Here is a 20,531-nt window from a genome sequence, read left to right as displayed (position 1 = left end):
CAAACAAACTTCAGATGCTGATGTTCTACAACTTTGAAGCAATAATTTTTTGGGGGGAATTCATTATCCAGACAGATTTTACAACCAAGCAGATTTTGCTGATTTTATTTTTATTTTATTTTATTATTTTTTTACAGCGATTGTGTAATGAACACGGGTTTGAGTTCTTGATTATAAAAGCAGCAGTTTAAATTTTATTTAAATTTTGTTTAATTATACATACAAATTTCTAGAGTATATTTTACAAGAGTATGTTTCAAGTCTTTCTACTTTAAAAATGTCACATTTAATTCGATGTGATACCATTTCTTTGTAATTGTTTGTAAAATTTGCCAAGCGGTGAAACTTGCTTCTATAGCTAAGTTTTTCTCAGTGTACAAACCAATACAACATTGCATTTCAAAGTAGTCTATACAAAGACCAAAGAAGAGATGGTAGAATGCCTGACACATGCACACGCATACAGGCTAATAAAACTGTTCCAATGTCACCCATCATTAACTGTCCTCAAATACCTCATACAAGTCAAAAAATTTTAAGAGAGACCAGGAAGCAGAATTGATTCTCTCTCAACTCAGATGTGTGGTAGATGCAAACCTATCCATCTCTTTACTGCCAGTGTGCGAGCAAGGTACTTAAAAGTCATTCAGGCACAAGAGATGTTGAGATAGAAGCCCTCCCTAGCATGCAAAGTAAAATCAACTACCTAGACATGCACATGTCAGCGCATGAACACACTCATGCGCACGCGAGCTGCTGGTTGCCACCAGCAGGGGGAGATCTGACATTGAGAAAGCACAAGTGTACTTTGTTGACTCCTATAGTCTGTATCTACCAAAAAATAAAAATAAATAAATAAAACCAGTGGAGCATTCACAGATACACAAGTATGTTGAGGAGAGAACGTCTGACTAACCCCAATGTTGCCATCTCCATCTGCGTCTGGCAGCATGGTCCAACGGCCCTGCCAAATGAGCGTGTCAGTCAGGTTCAGTTCAGCCAACTCTTTTCCTGTTTTTTTTTCCTCCTCCCCTTATGGGCTGTTTATCACTTCATCTAATCCTCAGCTCTAACTCAGCACAACTTTCCTCAACAGCTCACCCCACATCAGTTGCAACTAATAATCCAACATTAAAACTTTCAAACTACACTTTCACCAGCTGTCAAGAAGTATCTGAACCAAAACCAGAAAATTCACCCAGCATATCAGTAACATTATAGCATATTAAAAATGTGTTCAACATTCATCGGTAACATTCTATCATACCAGTATTTGAATATTTTAACTACTACCTAATTACTACCGTCAACATGGTTCATATCATTGGTACATCTGTATACTGTCAATATATGTGTGTGTGTGTGTGTGTGTGTGTGTGTACAAGTACAGTATTTTGTATGTATATTTATTATACAATATAAATAATATAAATATTATACTTTCTCTCTCTCTGATATATATATATATATATATATATATATATATATATATATATATATATATATATATATATATATCAATTTGCATATTGAAGTTTATTTTCTATTCTATTCTAATCAGACACCAATAAACAAAATGATCCAGCCTCCATTAGTTTCTTGTTAATATTATTATATGGCAATATGTGCACAAATAAATGAAAAGCACCATCTAATTCTGCATATCATAAAAAATTCCAACACATTTTACACGCAATTGGCAACAAATAACAGAGGTAATTATCCAACTTACCTGTAAATCTTATATTTGGTTGTGAAGCCCTGTTGATAACGCTCCACAAATTCTGCAAATTCCTGTGAGTGATGAAAAGGCCCTTTATCTGAAAGGAGCCACCCAAATGGACCAGCGGCATCATGGGAGGCTGCCACAGGGGCTGAAACCCAGCAGTGAAGGCTTAGTGCAACACACACCCATAGACTCATCAGATACGCCAGTCTAAAATCAGTACACTGGCAGCTCATGCTTCACCCTGCGACTCGACATTCTCTCCAAACTTTCCTCGCCTTCTGAAACAACAAAGAAAATACAGTGAATCCAAGTGTGTATAACTGTGTACAACACCTATTTTTATTTATTTATTTATTTTACACAGCAGTAAAGTCCAGGGTTTTCAATCGGGGGTTCCTAAAGATTAGGAGGTCTGTGAAGACAATATATAAGACATAGATTGAATTCGTATGACATTTCTTTACATAAACTAATTTTTAACTTGTCTATTAACTATTGTTAATCATAAACAGTTATCATAACATGTTACCAGGAGAAAAAAAAAATGTATATATTTTAGACGAATGTCCCTGGCTTTGTTTGGCTGGGGGTCCCAGAGTCTTTAAAAATTGAGACGTATAAAATCGACTTAAGCTATTGAAATATATTTCCATAGGTATAATATATATTGCATTGTCTTTTTTTTATTTATTTTTTTTATCCATACTGTGTTTCAGAAACATTTTTTTTCTCATCAATACAGTTGATTTCTCTCATACAAATAAATTATTAGGCTTGTTTTTATTATTAATTTTAAGACAATTATTATATTAAATTAATACTTGCAGTTTATATTGGTCTATTTATAATAAGTTTACCTTCTCCAGGTGTCCGATGTCTCAACCACTGGAGTCAACAGCCTCTACAGTTTTACAGTTAAAAGCAAAGGATAGTGAAAGCAAAGCATTGGCAGATTGTTGAGGGTGACCTTTGCAAATTTGGCTCAGTTCAACTTGTTTTTAAACACCATCGCAAAGCGAGAAGAGCCCTGGAATCACAGCATCCAACTCCCTGCTTCCGCTATCGAGTATATTTCCAACGTCTAGTGCCATATAATCCGGGTGAAGAGAAGAAGAAGAAAAAACTATCGAGAGGAGAAGCGGTCGATCTGTCTTCACTCTTCTCTCTCCAGGTAGAGACAGCTCTCTTATGAATTGGAAGTTACGGTGAAGAAATCCCATAACCATTAGCGAATGACGCGATTAAAGTCTACTGTTTCCCCTTGGTCGACATATTTACCTTAACCAGCTGTCCAAAAAGCACAAAGCATTATAAATGTAGACTCCAGAGGTCCACTCTGTGCAACCGCGCGCACGTCGGCTGCTCAAACCCGACGCATCCCATTACACACCATGAAAATACCCAATTTATTTCAGAGACAAGCCTCCTCCACTCCTCATTGGCTGCGAGCAGGATAGAGGGGCGGGGTTTCGGTCTTGAGAGAATGTACTTTGTCAGGGTAACAGTGAGTTTGAAAATAATGTGCTTGTTTTGAAAATAATATTATACTTATTTATGAATGGGATCTTTATGATACAAAATAATAGCCTTCTCGACTTGACTAAAATTACATTGTCAAGTCGTTATCAGGCTCAAAACACTGACGGAGGCAAACTATTGAAATATGGCTTAATAGGTTTGAATTGAGATGTATTGGGTTTACTGTTACATTAGTGTTATTCAATACCTTCTGAACTCGTAAATACATACATATTTAATATATAATTTATTTGTGTATATCAATTGAATGTATTGTAAAGAAGAAATATGATGGAAAACATGAGCATTGCTTATGAGTTGTTATAGGACAATGACAAAAACAATCTGCTTCAACCAATGTATAAAGACTTTTATTCTTAAATGAAACTTTTATTACATGAAAACTCATAAACAATGCATGATTTCCATAAGATGTGTGGGTTTCATATTTTATATGAACATATTAACACATATATCAAGGGGAAAAGTACTGCAAAACAGGAATGTTGACTCCTTTGGATTATTATGCACAAATCAACATTTCTAACACATACAATTACACTTTATGATTTTTGCACTTTATCTACCCCACTCCCATCACAAACCCCTCAAAAGGTGTCTATGATTATGTTCTTAATAAGACATTTACCATTTTAAAAGTTATTGAAGGAGAGACTGACCATGCTAACAGCTGTTTTAAACAGATGAATTAGCAGAATAAGTCAGACATTGACTTTCAATTGATTCGCAGTGATCGACCGTGAGGAGAAATTAGCAATCTTGGGAGGACAGGAAGGGAAAGAAATCAAAGACAAAATTAAATCAAGTCCTCCAAGTGAGAGAGTGAGAGAAATATCAGCACTGTTTTTGCCAAAATATTAAAGATGCGGATAGTGAAAAAAACAGGACCAATGGCAGATCAGTGGATAGTGCAGAAAACAGCTGTTTGACAAAGCTGAGATAGCACTCGACTGTTTTAGGCGGCGTTGAGATCTACATTTACGGTATTGTGTGCGAGATCACAAAGCGGGGACATTTATCAATGCAGGGACAGGAAGTCATTACAACAGGTAAATATTCCTTGATGGAGTCAGTGATGTGATGTGATGTGTTGGTGAAGTGTAATCAAGAAAGCAAAGTAAAGATAATATTTTAATTAGCTACCATATTGACAGCTGAGGCAAGGTATTTTTGCATATCTCCTTGGATGCATTATGCCTATTTGCTTTTTTCCCTCATCTCACCCTTTCTCTTGCTCCCTCCCCCACAATGGCTCATGTAAATAGGTTAGACTGTGAAAACATAAGAAGTCTTTGGAAAATATAATTGCAGGCAAGAAAAATTCACTCCAGCTCTGCACTTGCTTGCATAATTTGAAGATGGCCACTACATATTAACTAACTATGTGTAACCAGGTAAAATTGATGTTTATCAATGTAGCATGTTATCACCAGAGGTTTCACAGACTATTAATTGTCATAAGCAGTGTGTGAAGTTTTAGTCTCAGCCACTGCATGTGTAGATGAAGTGTCAGACTCTCTTCTGGCTGTATGAATCACCCGAATAGTGATGAGGCCAAGCCAGTGTCATGTTCTCCTTCCTAATGACTCTGACATATGAGCTTTGTTCCACAGTAACAAGCACCATTGCTACAGCTAGAAATGTCTAATGATGATGTCTGAAAAAACATTAACCCTCTCTTCACAATGCCACATGATCAATGTGCAGGCCCATAAATCAATCTGCTATGTTGCGGGTTTGTAATAGGCTTTGTTTAACAGCTCGCATGCAACATCAAATTCATATGAATACCACAAGGAATACATAAATGCCTCTATGCTTAAAAAAAAGAAGAAGTGTGTGTGGGGGGGGGGGGGGGTGGGGTGGGGTATTGCATAACTTCATTTTTGAAGTGAAGTGACATTCAGCCAGGTATGGTGACCCATACTCAGAATTTGTGCTCTGCATTTAACCCATCCGAAATGCACATACACAGAGCAGTGAACACACACACACACACACTGTGAGCACACACCCGGAGCAGTGGGCAGCCATTTATGCTGCGGCACCCGGGGAGCAGTTGGGGGTTCGATGCCTTGCTCAAGGGCACCTAAGTCGTGGTATTGAAGGTGGAGAGAGAGCTGTTCGTGCACTACCCACCCACAATTCCGTCCGGCCCGAGACTAGAACTCACAACCCTTCGATTGGGGGTCCAACCCTCTAACCATTAGGCCACGACTTTTTCTAAAATATACATTATTTTTAAAAATACACTACTAATAAGGATTTTTACACACAATAAAAGCTGAACATATGAGTTTTTATTCTAATATCTTCTACTTCATTCTGTTCTTCGGGTTGAAAATATAAAATAGTTCACCCACAAATGATTTGCTGAACATGTATACTCAACCTCAGGTCATTAAAGATGTAGACGATTTGGAGAAATTTAGCAGTACATTACTTGCTCACCAATGGATCCTCTTCAGTGAATGGGTGCCATCAGAATAAGAGCCAAAACAGCTGAAAAAATAGTCTGAATAGTCCACAATTTTCAAGTACTGTAGCTCGTAAAGGGTGTTTGATCTGTGCATATTAATCTCATAATTCAGACAATATGACATCTTTACTCTAGACAGCAATATTATGGATATACAGTAGAGGACACTTATAAATATTTATTTTCTGATCAAATGGAGTTGTGGAGAATACCTGGGGAGTTTTTTTTTTTTTTTTCCGGCTGTTTGAAAGCTCATTCTGATGGCACCCATTCACGTTTGTACCCATCTGCCTTCTTTGTGTCTGATGATACGGTATCTGAAATACTTTATGTTGAAAAAAAAAATAGCTCAATAGAAAGGAATATTATTATAGAAAAAAAGTCTGAAGCATTCAAACATAACAAGTAAACCTACTGTTGAACAAATAAATAAATATATAAAATAAAAGAGGCAGAGTACTCTCATTCCAGACCTCAGGTCATTTGCTAATGGCATCTTTTTTTCTTTCTTTCTTTTTTTTTTTTTTTTTTTTAAACCACTGTAGGGATACATTATTTGTGTGATGTTCTGCCCTCCAAATAGATCCATCTTGATATTGGATTTTGTCATGGTTGAGAGGCAACACGATTTTCCCTTACTTGTGGCATGACTTTTTCTTGAATAAGGTGGACTAAAAAGGACTTGGTGGCATTTATATGGGGAATGAACAGTTTGTACAGGTCATTCATAGAAAATGGAATTTCGCAGCACAAAGAACTGTAGTAGTTGCTTGATGAATGGCACAGTCTATAGAGCGAGCCTGATGGACTTCAGCCTGGAAATCCAAATAGTTTCCTTTTTATTTTATCCATAATGTATGTTTATATAATAGCTCCATTACTAGCATGACATTAGAAAGAAATTGAGATGTATGGCTAAGCATATAGCACACTAGAACTCAACTGGTTGCTCAGAGTGTCGTGTAATGGGAGAAAAATAACAAAACAAAAAAAAAAATAATAAGAAGAATTAATGTAACGAGTGCTAACATGCAAATATATATTTTAAAAAGATAATGAAACACTAGTGGCATCTAATAAAATGATAGATGTAATATAATTATTGCCTTTCCTGCTTAAATAGCTGACTAAATGTTTCTCCTGGAAAAAAAAAAAAAGATCAAAATAATAACACCATAATCTTCTCAAATAGTCATTAAATCTTGCCAAAAGAGAGGCTTAGTTATTAAAGGACGGTTTAATAAAGATCTCAGTTTGAACATCGTCTTTTTTGCCATCTGTCTTTTTAAATAATCGCTGTCAATGAAAAGGCTGGCAGCATTCTTGGTTTGGCTCATCATCCTTTACCATGCAGCCAAAAAAATACAAATAAAAAAATAGAAAAACAATCAAGTCCTTAACAGACTAGCATCATGCATATTGTGACTAGAAAACACACAATATTGCATGAGTGATCCGATGGTTCTCTAGCACTGAGCCGTATTAGAATACAATTCTGTATCACAAAATGCTTCAACAGTCACACCGATAGCATTGGGATGATGTCGAATGGGAATATTCTGGGTTCACTACAAATGAATGGAATAGTTCACCCCCAAAATGAACATTTGTTGAAAATGTTCTCACCCTCTTTATCAGAAAAGACTTGGAGTAATTAAGCATTACATCATTTGCTCACCAATGGATCTTCTGCAGTGAATGGGTGCCATCAGAATGAAGTAATCAAGTAATCATCATGACTTTAGTACATCAGTTAACATCTTGTGAAGTAAAAATCTACTTGTATGCAAGAAATAAATTCATCAAGGTTGTTTAACCTTAATCCAGCTAAAATATCAAATTTTACAACTTGACAATGCAAAACTATAAAAATTTAAATTACCTTTCAGATTTACAGATTTTATCCTGTGGTAATTTATGTCATTTATCCATCCACTATGTCAGTTTTGTTTTTGAAGAAGTAATTCCAAATGTTTACAACAGTCTCAGGGCAGTATGTACTCTTGAAGTTCTGTTAACTCACCCTTAATCGAATAGTTGATCTCACTCACTTTCTGAGATAGGACTAATTGAATGGCAGTTAGGATAGCAGTGGGGATTCGCTTTACTCAAGTGGAAAAGCCAAGGCAGAGTCAACAAGGAAGTGTTCAGATGACTTACTGAATCCGGGCCAACGTCTTGCTGCTTCCTATGAAACTGTTTATTTACGTAACGGTTGCTTCAGAATCTTTCAAAGTTGTTTGAGATATTTGGTATTTTCTATAACAGGTATTCCTGAATTAAACTATTTGCTTGGTAAACATCATCAGTTCAATCACAGTAATTTAACTTGGAATAGTGTTTGTGGCAACATCAAGGACAGAAGTCAAGGCTGCTGATTTAAATTAAGCTTTTATCTAATGTGCCCATCACCTTTGGCAAAAGGAGAAGTCTTATAGGACATACTTCATTCACTGAACGATGGCGCAGTAAATTAACCAAATCCCACTGGTGAAGTGTCAGGTAATGATTTCCCTAATTACTCTTTAATTCAATATCAGAATATATTGACACCCTTCAGTAGCTTTTGCATCTCTTTTCCCCCTCTCTGTCTTCCTCTCTCTCTCTGTCTTCCTCTCTCTCTCTCTTTATCTCTCTCTCTCTCTCTCTCTCTCTCTCTCTCTCACACACACACACACACACACACAAACATACAACTCCCATTCTTTCTCTGGAGAGACACTTTCATGCATTACTTGTGACTGTTATAACTCTCTTTATTTCTTTAATGGTTCATGACCTTCATGACCGTGCAACAATATCTTTATTGCAACAAAATGTTAAAACATATGTCACGTTGACACTAGAAAGAAAAGGAATCTTTCTTCCCTGTGCACTTTGTATTCTGGTACACATATGTGTCTGCAAGCATATGTGGTCACCAGGGTTGGGCAAACATTTGTTTATTGGGAATTGGCTTCCTTTTACTGGGATAGAAATGCAGTTGAATTGGTCAAACCCCACAAGAAGTTGAATTGGAATTTAAATGAGAGGAAGAGAAAATGAGTAAATTGCAATTCAACATAGTCACACAAGAGATTGATTTAATTTCCATTTTATTAGTTAGTATGATTTGATTCAATTAATTATGATTAATTATGCCTGTTTAGTCTGTAATAAGCAGAATATGTCTCAACTAATTTGGCATATTTCTTTAAATGAGAAATAAAAGTACTCTCCTTTCTTTTTAGTTTTCAGTTTGAATCCAGCACCAAATTGTCATCCACAGCTTTCGTATAACTTTTAAAACATATACAAATACTGGCATACATTTGCATATATATATGTATGTATGTATTGTGAAATTATCATATATTGATTGTTTTTATTTATTGTAACATAATTTTATTTTTATTCTTTTACCAGCGGGATTTAGTTAATATACTGGTAAAATATAAAATAATTTACATTCAAATCCATGCCATCTCAATGTTTTACTATTAAAATTAGAATTTCCATAGGGTATATTATATATGTGTACACAGAAATATTATAAATTCACATCGTTAGTTTCAATTATACAGCTTACGTGTTATGAATGCAACATCCGTCTTTGTTCAATAGTATCGCACTTGATTGTTAATTCGATAAAACTTTACATTTTATAAAAACACTTTTATAGCAATTACAGCAATTTCTTTGAATTTCATCCCACACTAATTGTTCTTTTTTAATGAGTAAATGTGAATTATATTGCACTCTGTCTGCTACTTCAGTTCAAATTCAGGAACTGAAAGGCATTCTCAGTTCAGTTCTTGATGGTGCACAATGCTGATGATACCTTCCCCTGATTAGGAACAAATGTCCCTGCAAGAACCAACACAGAATGGGGAGAAGTTGCCGTTAGCCGTGGGGTACATTAGCATGGAAGTGAGACAGAGAGGGAGAAGTCATTGTTAGGATATCATGCAATATGTTTTCTTCACCTAAACTACTGTGGGGGAAATTAGCATAATGCTGGCAAGGATTTTTCTAAAAAGGGGGAGAAGGTGCAGCAGTGAGAAGGAACAGAGGAACAGATCAGGACTTAGAGCTGGAACAGGTGCAAATGCACAGCACAAAGAAGGCAAACAGAGGAGTCAGTGTTCAGCTCTGTCAGAGGAGTGAAATATTTAAGGGATTTGGAAACAGTGAGCGTTCTTAAGTCCCCCAGCCATCACTGTCGACTGCTGTGCTTGGCCAAAAAAAAAGAGGTCTGTGTGATTCTGTGTCCCTCCTAGACCCAAGCATCCCTAAAACCAACACATATGATTGAATTTTTATGTTTTTGCAAGTAAGCTGTTATCTTCCATGCAGGGTCAGAAAAAATGACAAATTCTTTGAGACAGTTTCATGTAAAATGCATTTTCTTTACATTGCTCCTTTGCGCAAATTGTGTGGCTTTGCTTCTCACAGTTCAACTTGTATGACCTTCAGGAATGGACCGCTAAAAAAAGCTTTACCCCCGAAAGAAATAAATAGTAATTTTGAAGAATCTAGTCATATTATTAAAACAAGATTTCCTTCATTTTATATGGAATTAAATTTACAGTTCCAAAACTGGTAAGTTATGTTACTTGTGGTTCCCCTCCTCACAAACCTTTTTCACATGATGAACAAAAGACACAACCAATGGATACATTGGCACATTTTTATTCATTCATGTACTACACAGTACAACAACAACAACAACAAAAAAAAAGAGAATCTCATCCACATCACAGGCTATATTAGCCCTAGCCAGGCAGCGGGGGTAAAATCCTCTTGCATGCCTGATCCACCCCAGCACGCATCTACTGACACATCTTGGCAGGCTTCTTCCATGGCCTGGACGAGGTGAACACGCATGTAAGGTTCTCGATCATACACTTTCCACTGCCATGCCGAAAAAAAAACTCCTCTATTGGGTTTAGAAAGGGAGAGTATGCAGGCAGAAAGATGTTTGAAAATCTCGGGTTATTGGTAAACCAGTCTCGAACTAGAGCAGCGCGATGGAAGCTGACGTTATCACAAACAGCAACGTAGTGAGGGTGCTCTGGTTATGCTGGTTCCCTGTGGTCCAACAGGAACATATGCTCTCTTAGACCATCAAGGAAAGCAAGGAGGAGCATAGTGTTATAGGGACCTAAAATGGCATGACGGTGGAGTACCCCTCGTTGGCTGATGGCTGCGCAGATAGTGACATTCCCTCCGCGCTGACCAGGGACATTTACAATAGCCCAATGGCCAATTATGTTCCTCCCCCTTCTCCTTCTTTTGGTCAGGTTGAAACCAGCCTCATCTACAAAGATAATTTCATGGGGAACAGGCCAGCCTTCAATCTCAAAGATTCTCTGCAAAACACATGAAACACAGTAGAGTAAATCACTATGCTGAAGCACAGTTCAAGAGGGCACAAATGGCAGCATAAACTGCTATACTCTGATGGTACACAATACTTCATGCGATATCAAAATTCATACCTGAACATATTCCACTCGTTGGTCTTTCACTCTGTCAGAGTTTCGTTCAAAAGGGACGCGGTATACCTGTTTCATCCAGAACTGGTGCTTTCGGAGGATGCGGTCAGTTGTGGAGAGGCTGATGATCGAAAATGATTATTATCCTCAATCACTGATCACTGATCAATTGGATGATGGAGGCGACGGTGAAGCGACTCAAATTAGGCTGTACTCGTTGCCCAGCCTCCCTCATAGTCATGCCATGGACCAGGACATGATCAAATAAAGTGGCTCTAATTTCATCTGAGACTGCTTGTCTCCTTGCACTTCCTCCTCCTCCTCCACCTCCACCTCCACCTTGTCCTTCACCATGTCCTCCTCTTCCTCTTCTTCCTCCTCTTCCTCCTCCTACACCACGTCCTCTTCCTCTCCCTTCTCCTTCACCATGTCCTCTTCCGCCTCCTTCACCACATCCTCTTCCTCTCTCTCCTCGACCTCTTCCTTCATTTCTTTGTGGATCCATTGTTCCAAAGCTCAAATGAACTGACTCTGGCACTTTTATGTATCTTGAAAGTTCTGATTGATGTGTGTTAAATTTTGACTCTTAGTGTTTTCACCTGGGTAATTGTGTGCTAATTGAGCTGAAACTATGCTGACTTGAGTGAACAATGTTGAATGCTAGTGCTTTCTAAATGACCACATGGTCTAGGCAATGAGAAATTAAGGGATTTGTGTGTAGAGTTTTGCAGTGACAGTTCAACAAATCTGACTCATTTGTCAAAACAGGGAATAGTGTTATAGTTTAGTGAAATGGGTGTGCTTTTTGATAAATGGCGTTATGGTTTTGAAATTTTAGTTCAAAAGCCGGGTTATAGTGTTTAAGCAATCGAGAAAAACTGTATTATAAAATGATTATGAGAAAAAAAAATGTCACTCTCCATGTTATATTAACTATATTAAATTATATAAACATAAATGTTTTGCCCCCATCTTAAATTATAAAATAATAATATTTTTAATAGACTGATTAATGCAATTAATGCACCTAATGTATGCATGCACTCTGTACATACATGCCAACCCTCCCGATTTTTCCGGGAGACTCCCGAATTTCAAAGCCCCTCCCGAAAATCTCCCGAGCCGACCTTTCTCCCGAATTTCTCCCGATTTCCACCCGGACAACACAATTTCTACAACATCCGTCACTTGGCGCTATTTCAGACCGAACAATAGGGACTTAGCAACAGCCTCTGGTGGAACGGCAACGCCATTCTGGCGTTATATTGCACAAGCGCGAATTTAACTGCTACTTTGTGACGTTCTACTTTAACGGTCTACTACGGGAAAACAGCTGATTTGAGTCGCTTCAACATGAGAGATTAGGTATATAAATGTTATGGCATATGACACTGTAATTTGCATCAGTTTATGATTGTCTTATCACAAACGATCTCATTGGGAATCCCGAGAAAATCTACATAGATAATAAAAAAATATTTTATTTTGCCATGATAGGTAAAAAAAAAACAAAAAAACAAGATAGCTTGAATGCACTGTAAGTCGCTTTGGATAAAAGCGTATGCTAAATGCATTAAAAAAAATCTAACAGAATTGGTAAGTCACATTTTCTGACACAAAATTCATTTAGGTGTAACAGATATGCAGATCATCGATTCATGGGTTAAATTCAGGCATAAAAAAATGAAACCCATTTTGCACTAATTGCCTGGCCTGGCGCCAGCCTGGCTGGACTTAAATTAATTTACGATACCTGTGCAAGCCTCAAAGGAGACACTAAACCAACCACATTCCAACATACACAAAGGAAACCTTTCGTAAAGTTCCTTACTTTTGTAAGTCCTTATTAATATGTATTTTTAATGTTTGTGTATTGCATAAAAATGGTTAATCCTGGGTAAATGGTTAAAGTGGTGACTTATAAGTGGAAATGTTCTCCTCAGCCTAACTCTTTCTCAAATAGTCATGTGTATGTAACCCCCACTTTTGCAGGTCGTAAAACTTTATGACCACCCTGGACAACAGGAGAGGAGAGAAGTCAAATCACTGGTTTCTTTTCCCCAATGCATTCTATGGAATGTATTCATTAACTTTCTGTTTTTATGTTTTATACATGTATTACGTATTCCCTTTTTGGTACATTAGATGTTTCCCATATAAATTGGGACTATCTGCAGTGTTATCATGTGTTAATCAATTCTTTAAATGTGTGTAATTCTGCTTTTGAATGTAACTTCATGTTTTGATCATCAATATATATTATGTTTAGTATCTGTGTAATCGTCATGCTGTGACAGACCCATTTATCTAGAGCAAAGTACTGAAAAATGTATGTAATCTGGAATTACGAACTTGCTAGAAATTTCCCTGAGGAAATCTGACAAGCCCTAGATCACCAGGGGGTTGTCTCCACAGAGACAAAGGAACTTTTCCCTCCGCTTCAGATCGCGGACGTTCATTGGCTGTTAACGCGAAAAGAGGCGGAGACCATCTCAAGCCATAAGAACGACCGAACAAGGTCCGCCCTCTCTCTTCTTCTCCTTCTCCGTTCTCGGACACGCTGCTCTCCTGTGCGACCAATGTTGCTTCCGCACGGCCTTAGGCCGCGCTCATAGCGCAAGCCCCCTCAGCACAGGGGCTGAGAGAAAAAGCCATTTTAATGGCTCCTTTGGAAGCTTTCGTTTTGTTGTTTCTTTCCTTTTCTTTACTAAGTTTATTCAACTATTCGCCTCTCCACGCAAGGAAGACGAATTCTGGAACATTGTTTGTTGAACCTTTCAAATTCCTACGCATATTTACTCTGTGTGATTTGTAGTTTGATGTATTACTAGTTGAATGATTAAAAACCCATATATAACATGATTGGCTTGGACTCCACCCCACTCACATTACGAGTCACTGAGAGGTCTGATCTTTAGCTACAAGCTTTAAATTTAGAAACTAAATTTATCATAAGGATAGGATAATGTTTTCATGGCCAGAGAATATTTTTCCTTGAATTATAATAAGTGATAACTTTATTGGAAATTGATAGGTCAGTCTGGTTTGCTGGTCAAACCACTGTTTGATTTGCAGTAATTTACAGTAAGGCATATCACAACAATTGATATGGAGAATGGAATATTGACATATTAATGAGTAAATTACAGTGCCCTGTGATTATTTATTGGTATAGGCAATTGAGCTATTTTTCATAATCAATCAAATTTAATGTAACTGTCATCTGAGATATAAATTAATCATATTCCTGATTAATTATTCAAATTCCCTATATATCATTTGAGTTAATTATTCTGTAAGACTCATTGTTGTTACCTAAGGATTCGTCTTCCTCCATGTAATCAATGTTAAAAGGCAAGTATTGCTTACATGGTAAATCTAGCTTTTTACTTATTTGCATCATACAATATTAAAAACTCATTTTCTGACAAAAGATTGTCATTTAATGCCAAAAGCAATCATTCTCTTGCTTTTTTAAATGACATTTTTTTGTATCTCAATAAGTGAATTAATGTCGCATTGCGCTGTCCTGTTTACCGTTGATTATTAATTTTACATTCTTGGCTATGGAGGTGTGACTGCAAACTTCCGGTTGCTGTAGCCGTTCCATTCGCAGCTGTTGCTTAAAGTCCCTAATAATAAAGGTTACACCTCGAAGTCAAGCGCGGCAAATTCAGAACAGAAAAAGAAGAAGAAAGGGGAAGAGGAAGAAAGAAGAGACATGGCGAATAAAATGAAAGAAATATGCCTGCAAATTCCTAACTAAATGAACTGGGTTGGGTGTGCATAAATGGGTTTGGGTTGTGATGGGTTGTTGTTACTGTACATAATATGTATGTATAAATTATGTACAGATAAATTAATTATATTCTTCTTTACGTTTGTTTATGTGTGTGATTATATATGACACAACAGCAGGTGGAGCGTTTGGTAGAAATATAACTTTCCCTGGTAACAACAGAACACAAAGCACCACAGCACTGGACTTTGAATGTGCAGCGCTCATGTTTATTCAATGAAATCATAATGTTAGCCTTTTGAAGCTTAATCGACACAATCCTTTCCGTCCCCAAATTTAAAACATTCTGAAATCATAATGAAGACTTGTTAAGGCCTTAAATTTGATACAAGTAAATTTAAGACTTTTTAAGACCCCGCAGAAACCCTGAAGAGAGAGAGCGAACACAGACAGGCAAACAAAATACTCTGGCAGAGAGCATGATTTAACTAACAATGCCTTATCAGTGGATTTGTTTCTCGCATAAAGCTTTTCACTTCATAAGACGCTAATTGGTGGACAGGAGTCTATCATTCTATTCACATATACATTGCTAGTTAGTATGAAGAGCTGCTAATGTCAATTGCTAATTGCTGAAGTTGAAGTTTTACTGATGTAAAACATATATATTTTTGTATTGCATTCCTGAGCCCACTAGGTGCGTTTACATGGACACTTTTTGCTTCCATTGGAATTAATTCATTCTGATTGACGAATCTAAACATACTGTTTACATGAACGGTTAATAAAGTGATTGGGTTGATGTGCACGTTTACATGTCACATTTCACTTTTCAGTTTCGGTTCTCAATCCGATCAAGTGTTTACATTTCCTCTCGCTCGGATTACAAAAGGGATAAACCAACCCTTACAATCCAATCTAAATTTTTGTCGGAACGAGCCAATTCAATCCGATTGATGTGTTTACATATGACTTTTTTATTCTGATTGTGCTTCTTGTCCTATTATGATCGGATTAGAAGGGTCCATGTAAAGGCAGCTATTGACTTTGATGAAACACATTCTTGTCTGGTCATTTGTGGAAACTGCTGACGATTCTGTCAGTAAAAGTTATGAGCAGCAAGTTTGACATTTTCTTTAGATAATACAATGGTAGAGGTTTTTGTGAGAGGACAGGGGTCATAACACAACAATAACAACAGTGGTTTATTATCTTTCCACTGTGGGAAAAAACAAGTCATCATTGTTTTGTGTTTGCTTTTCGCAATATACTCATAATAGCAAATCTCACATAATTAAAATTACAATTACGATATTATCGCAGACCATATCGCACACCCCATTTTATCTTTCCACTGTGGGAAAAAAAACAAAAACAAAAAAAAAACAAGTCATCATTGAAAGTCTGTCCCAATATAATACCACCAGGCTGCGAAATAATAACAGTGATGATCAATATTGTTCCTCCTGTCTCCAAAGCATCCAAAAAAAGACCTAGTGGCCTGGTGGAACAGAAGACAAAGTCCTTATTTAGAATTGACGAAACTACTGTAATTCCAGTTTACAAACACACAATGGGAACTGAATAAATTATCAATTTATAACACATTGATTTTAAACATCCTAACAAATTATTATTATTAAATTATTATTATTATCATTATTATTATTTTTTTCACAAGCAAATCAATGGCATACTCTTTACTTAATTTCTGTATTAATACCATGGTATATGATAACGTGGTGATTCAGCAACATTTCACAGCATAGCATAGCTAGAACCATGGTAGAATAGAGTGTTTTTTCATTATAATTTAAAACACTTACATTATTTATTAACATATTTATTTATTTGGTCACTCTTATATATACTCATTTATTTATGCATAATCTTATTATATTATTTGTAGAGTGTTTTCTGATCAAATTTGCAATGATTCAAAAAATAAATAAAGCAACTTTCTTTTTTGTGGCCCGTTTTTATATTCAAATATCATGTGATGGCTTTAAACATCACAGTGTGAGTAAAACCGATTTAATGAGACAGAAAGAGTAAACAGTGATGTTGTGCTTTGTGCACTGGAGCCTAAGCCTCTTTTCTAAATGAGCTGTTGTTGTATGCATGCTTCTGTTGTAAAAAATATCCTATGTGTACCAACAGTAATTTTGATAACACATACAGTTGATCTGTTCTTCACCAAAGAACTACTTTGTTTACTCAACTAATGTTCTTATACTATCCAAACTGCTCATTTCCCTGCAATGTCCCTTTGGCATTTAATGACAATAGGTCTTTACCAACTGGTATGCTTAAAGCTAGATAAGGAAATGCCAAGCATTGCAAATTATGTCTTAACGACTGTCTGACATAAATAATAATGAACAGAAAAGATGAACATCCTCTTCAGGAGTACTTCATCACAGGAACTCACATCAAGAACGCAACCTGCTCTGCAAAGATAACTGCAGCCAAGAGCTGCATCCCGTTCACCTGCTTCTCCCAGAAACTTACAGCCAAAAGGAGGAGGAAACGTGGAGAGAAAGAGAGACGGGGGGCAGATTTGAAAGGCTGTGCATAACACACTCATCATTTTCACACCGCATGTCTAAGTAAATCATTATAACAGGCCCCATGACTCTCCAATAGAGCGCACCCAAGATTTATTTTCATTTTAATACATGATATAGACCTAGGCAATAACAAAAGAGCAAAGCATAAAAACAAGCTGTGTTTGTATTTGTACATAAAGTTTGCATTTGAATGCAAGAGAGGGCTATTAATAGGCCCAGAGGGAATCTACTGCCTTATTCTACATTTTCCGTGCTGAATTTTGTTGATTTACTGAGTTTAAGCATGGTAAAATATGTTAAATAGAGCTGAAACTTTCCAAAATATTTAATAGATGAACACATACACAGCAAGGGAGTCTTATGAATTGCAGAAGTCCGATTATGTGGAAATCTGCCATACTTTCTGTGGATGTGGATTTCATGTGGGCCCAGCTATTATTTAGAAAATATTTCTGAAATATTTTGTACTTCTGAAAACAATTCTGAAATATTTATTATCATACAATAAACTGTACTCACAAAGCGGAACCTTTTCTGCAGACCAGTGCATGAATCCTTCTTCCGTTCATAATGTCCAAAAGTAAAATTTATAACTGTGTCTGAAGAACACAAGCAGTACTTGAGATCACCGGCGGCACAAGGGGGGTCTTGGGGGGTCAAGACCCTGCCAAAAAACGCCTTGACCCCCTATTTGAGCCCCCACCCTCTTCCTGATTAAAAATATATATATATCCGGGATAAAGATTAAAAAATGTTTCTCTTCAAACTATGCAGAACAATAATAAATAATTATTATTTTGACATTTATTCATACACTGAACCGAGAACTGTTTCTGTCGGACTCGTCCGATTCGAGAACCGAGGAGCTGATGATACTGCGCATGTGTGATTCAGTGTGAAGCAGACTGACACACAGAGCGTCTGAACTGAACTTATTCTATTGATGATTGATTCTGAACTGATTCTGTGCTAATGTAATGAGCGCGGGTAAAACGAGGGCTTAAATGAAGGGCAGTTGACATTACAGTTGAAGGGCCAATGACATTACATCGAGCGCAAAAGGACCGGTGAACCGTTTTTTTTTTTCAACTGGTTTTGTAATAACATTCCCTTTTGTGAATGCCTGCCCATGTCCAATCATGATATTAGTACAGTTTATTAATAATAATTTAGTCGTAAATAAAATGACCAACATGATGACCTTTCACCTGACAACACGACCTCATCCAACCGGGACGATTCCTCTTGCGCATTTTTTAATTGCTAGAGGATATTTTCAACACCGTGGTAGCTGGTAAGTGGCATTTCATTCTCAGCGAAGTGAATTTGATGTTTATTTACTTATTATTTTTTTACAAGAACGATGTGATGTGAGAACATGCAGATATTTTGTTTATATTGCTGTGTGTAGCCTGTAGTGTAGAAGTAACACATGCTGTTTGAGGGAGAAAAGTTTCACAGGCTTTGAGAGGTCTTGGTTTTTTGTTATTTGACTAAACTTTTATTATTTTACAGTACTTATTTATTTTTGAACACGTAGAGTGCCTTAAAAATAATTATCACAACACTGGTAAGGCTTATTCAGATTTTCTCATTCTCTGAATTATCATTATAAAAATTCAAAACAATTCAAAAACAAATTCAGAAATGAATTAAAATATAATTATATTTTAAATGTGACGCAAATATTTGTTTTTTTCTACAATAGCAACAGTGTTTACAACAGCAAGACCACTTTAGCCTGCAAACTCAGTAATATCTGGAAATAAATGTAAAATGATCAGTGTCAATAAAAAATGCATAATATAAAAAAATAAAAAATGCATAATATACCTGACATCAAAGTGCAGTGTGAAGGATATGAATAACAAATGAAGCCTGTCATTTGCTTACATTGCAAAGGTGTTAAATTTTAGACAACTACAAGAGTAATAATAATATTAATCACTATATTCCAGTTTATCAGTTTTTTATTGTGTTGTATCAATATTTAAGGTGGACTTATTGATTAGGTGCAAGAATAGTAGTGATGGTTAAAATAACAGATTAATGCTGAAATAGTAAATTGAGCCTTGTTCCTAGATGGACAGAGAGTGGAAAGTAATGGATCAAATGAAGAGATGGATATAGAGGAAGTAAAAGAGGGAAATGCAGAGGCACAAGTGACAGAAAGAGAGCAGGGAACAGCGAGCCAGGAGACAGAGGCTGGTGAGAAAGAGGAAAATGAAAGAGGCACGAGCGTTTTCTATAGTTTTTACTATAACAGCTGTTCTTAATTATTCTGTAGAACAGAGAAGAAAAAAAACATCAGGTTGGGACAATTTAAGATATTGAAGACAGCCACATTAAACAAGTTAACCGCTTAAGTCATTTGTGGATTAATGCTTATTGGAGACGTGAACCGTTTCAAACGATTCAGTTCGATTTGGTGAACTGCTTCAAGAAGATCCGGTTACATTGAGTAATTCATTCGCGAACCGGATATCATTGAACTATTGTGTTTTGAAATCTCTCTCACAACAGACACGGAAGAGAAGACAGTGCTGAATAAAGTCATAGTTTTTTTCTATTTTTGGACCAAAATGTATTTTCGATGCTTCAAAAATTTCTAACTGACCCTCTGATGTCACATGGACTACTTTGATGATGTTTTTCTTTCCTTTCTGGACATAGACAGTAGACCATACACACAGTTTCAGAGGAGGGACTGAGAGCTCTCGGACTAAATCTAAAATATCTTAAACTGTGTCCCGAAGATAAACGGAGGTCTTACGGGTTTGGAACAACATGAGAGTGAGTTATTAATTACATAATTTAAACTTTGGGTGAACCAACCCTTTAAAGTTTGAGCATATTGTTTGCAAACTGCAATTGATTAATTAATTAAAAACAAAGTAGTTGATATGCTGTGTTGTTTATGATGTTTAGTAGCAGTAATATGAAGTTATTAGCTGTGTCCACTGTATTTTTTGTTGGTTTTCATGAGACCCCCCTTGAA

General features: G+C 36.5%; 1 protein-coding gene across 2 annotated transcripts in view; it reads right to left on the bottom strand.

Moving 5' to 3' along the window:
• LOC113050484 (BMP/retinoic acid-inducible neural-specific protein 3-like) overlaps positions 1-3,132 on the bottom strand; it is a 32,121-nt gene extending 28,989 nt beyond the window's left edge. The window contains exons 1-2 of one of the 2 annotated variants that reach the window (XM_026213471.1): positions 2,587-3,132; positions 1,733-2,007 (exon numbers count right to left, since the gene is read on the bottom strand). In XM_026213471.1, coding sequence (XP_026069256.1) covers positions 1,733-1,962 — 230 coding nt within the window. In that variant the 5' untranslated portion in view covers positions 1,963-2,007; positions 2,587-3,132. The remainder of the gene's footprint in view (positions 1-1,732; positions 2,008-2,586) is intronic. The other variant, XM_026213472.1, reaches the window with a different exon arrangement.
• Between the last annotated feature and the right edge of the window lie 17,399 nt (positions 3,133-20,531).

This window comes from Carassius auratus, chromosome 31, assembly GCF_003368295.1.
Source record: "Carassius auratus strain Wakin chromosome 31, ASM336829v1, whole genome shotgun sequence".
Taxonomy (NCBI): domain Eukaryota; kingdom Metazoa; phylum Chordata; class Actinopteri; order Cypriniformes; family Cyprinidae; genus Carassius; species Carassius auratus.
This window is presented reverse-complemented; position numbering and strand designations above follow the sequence as displayed.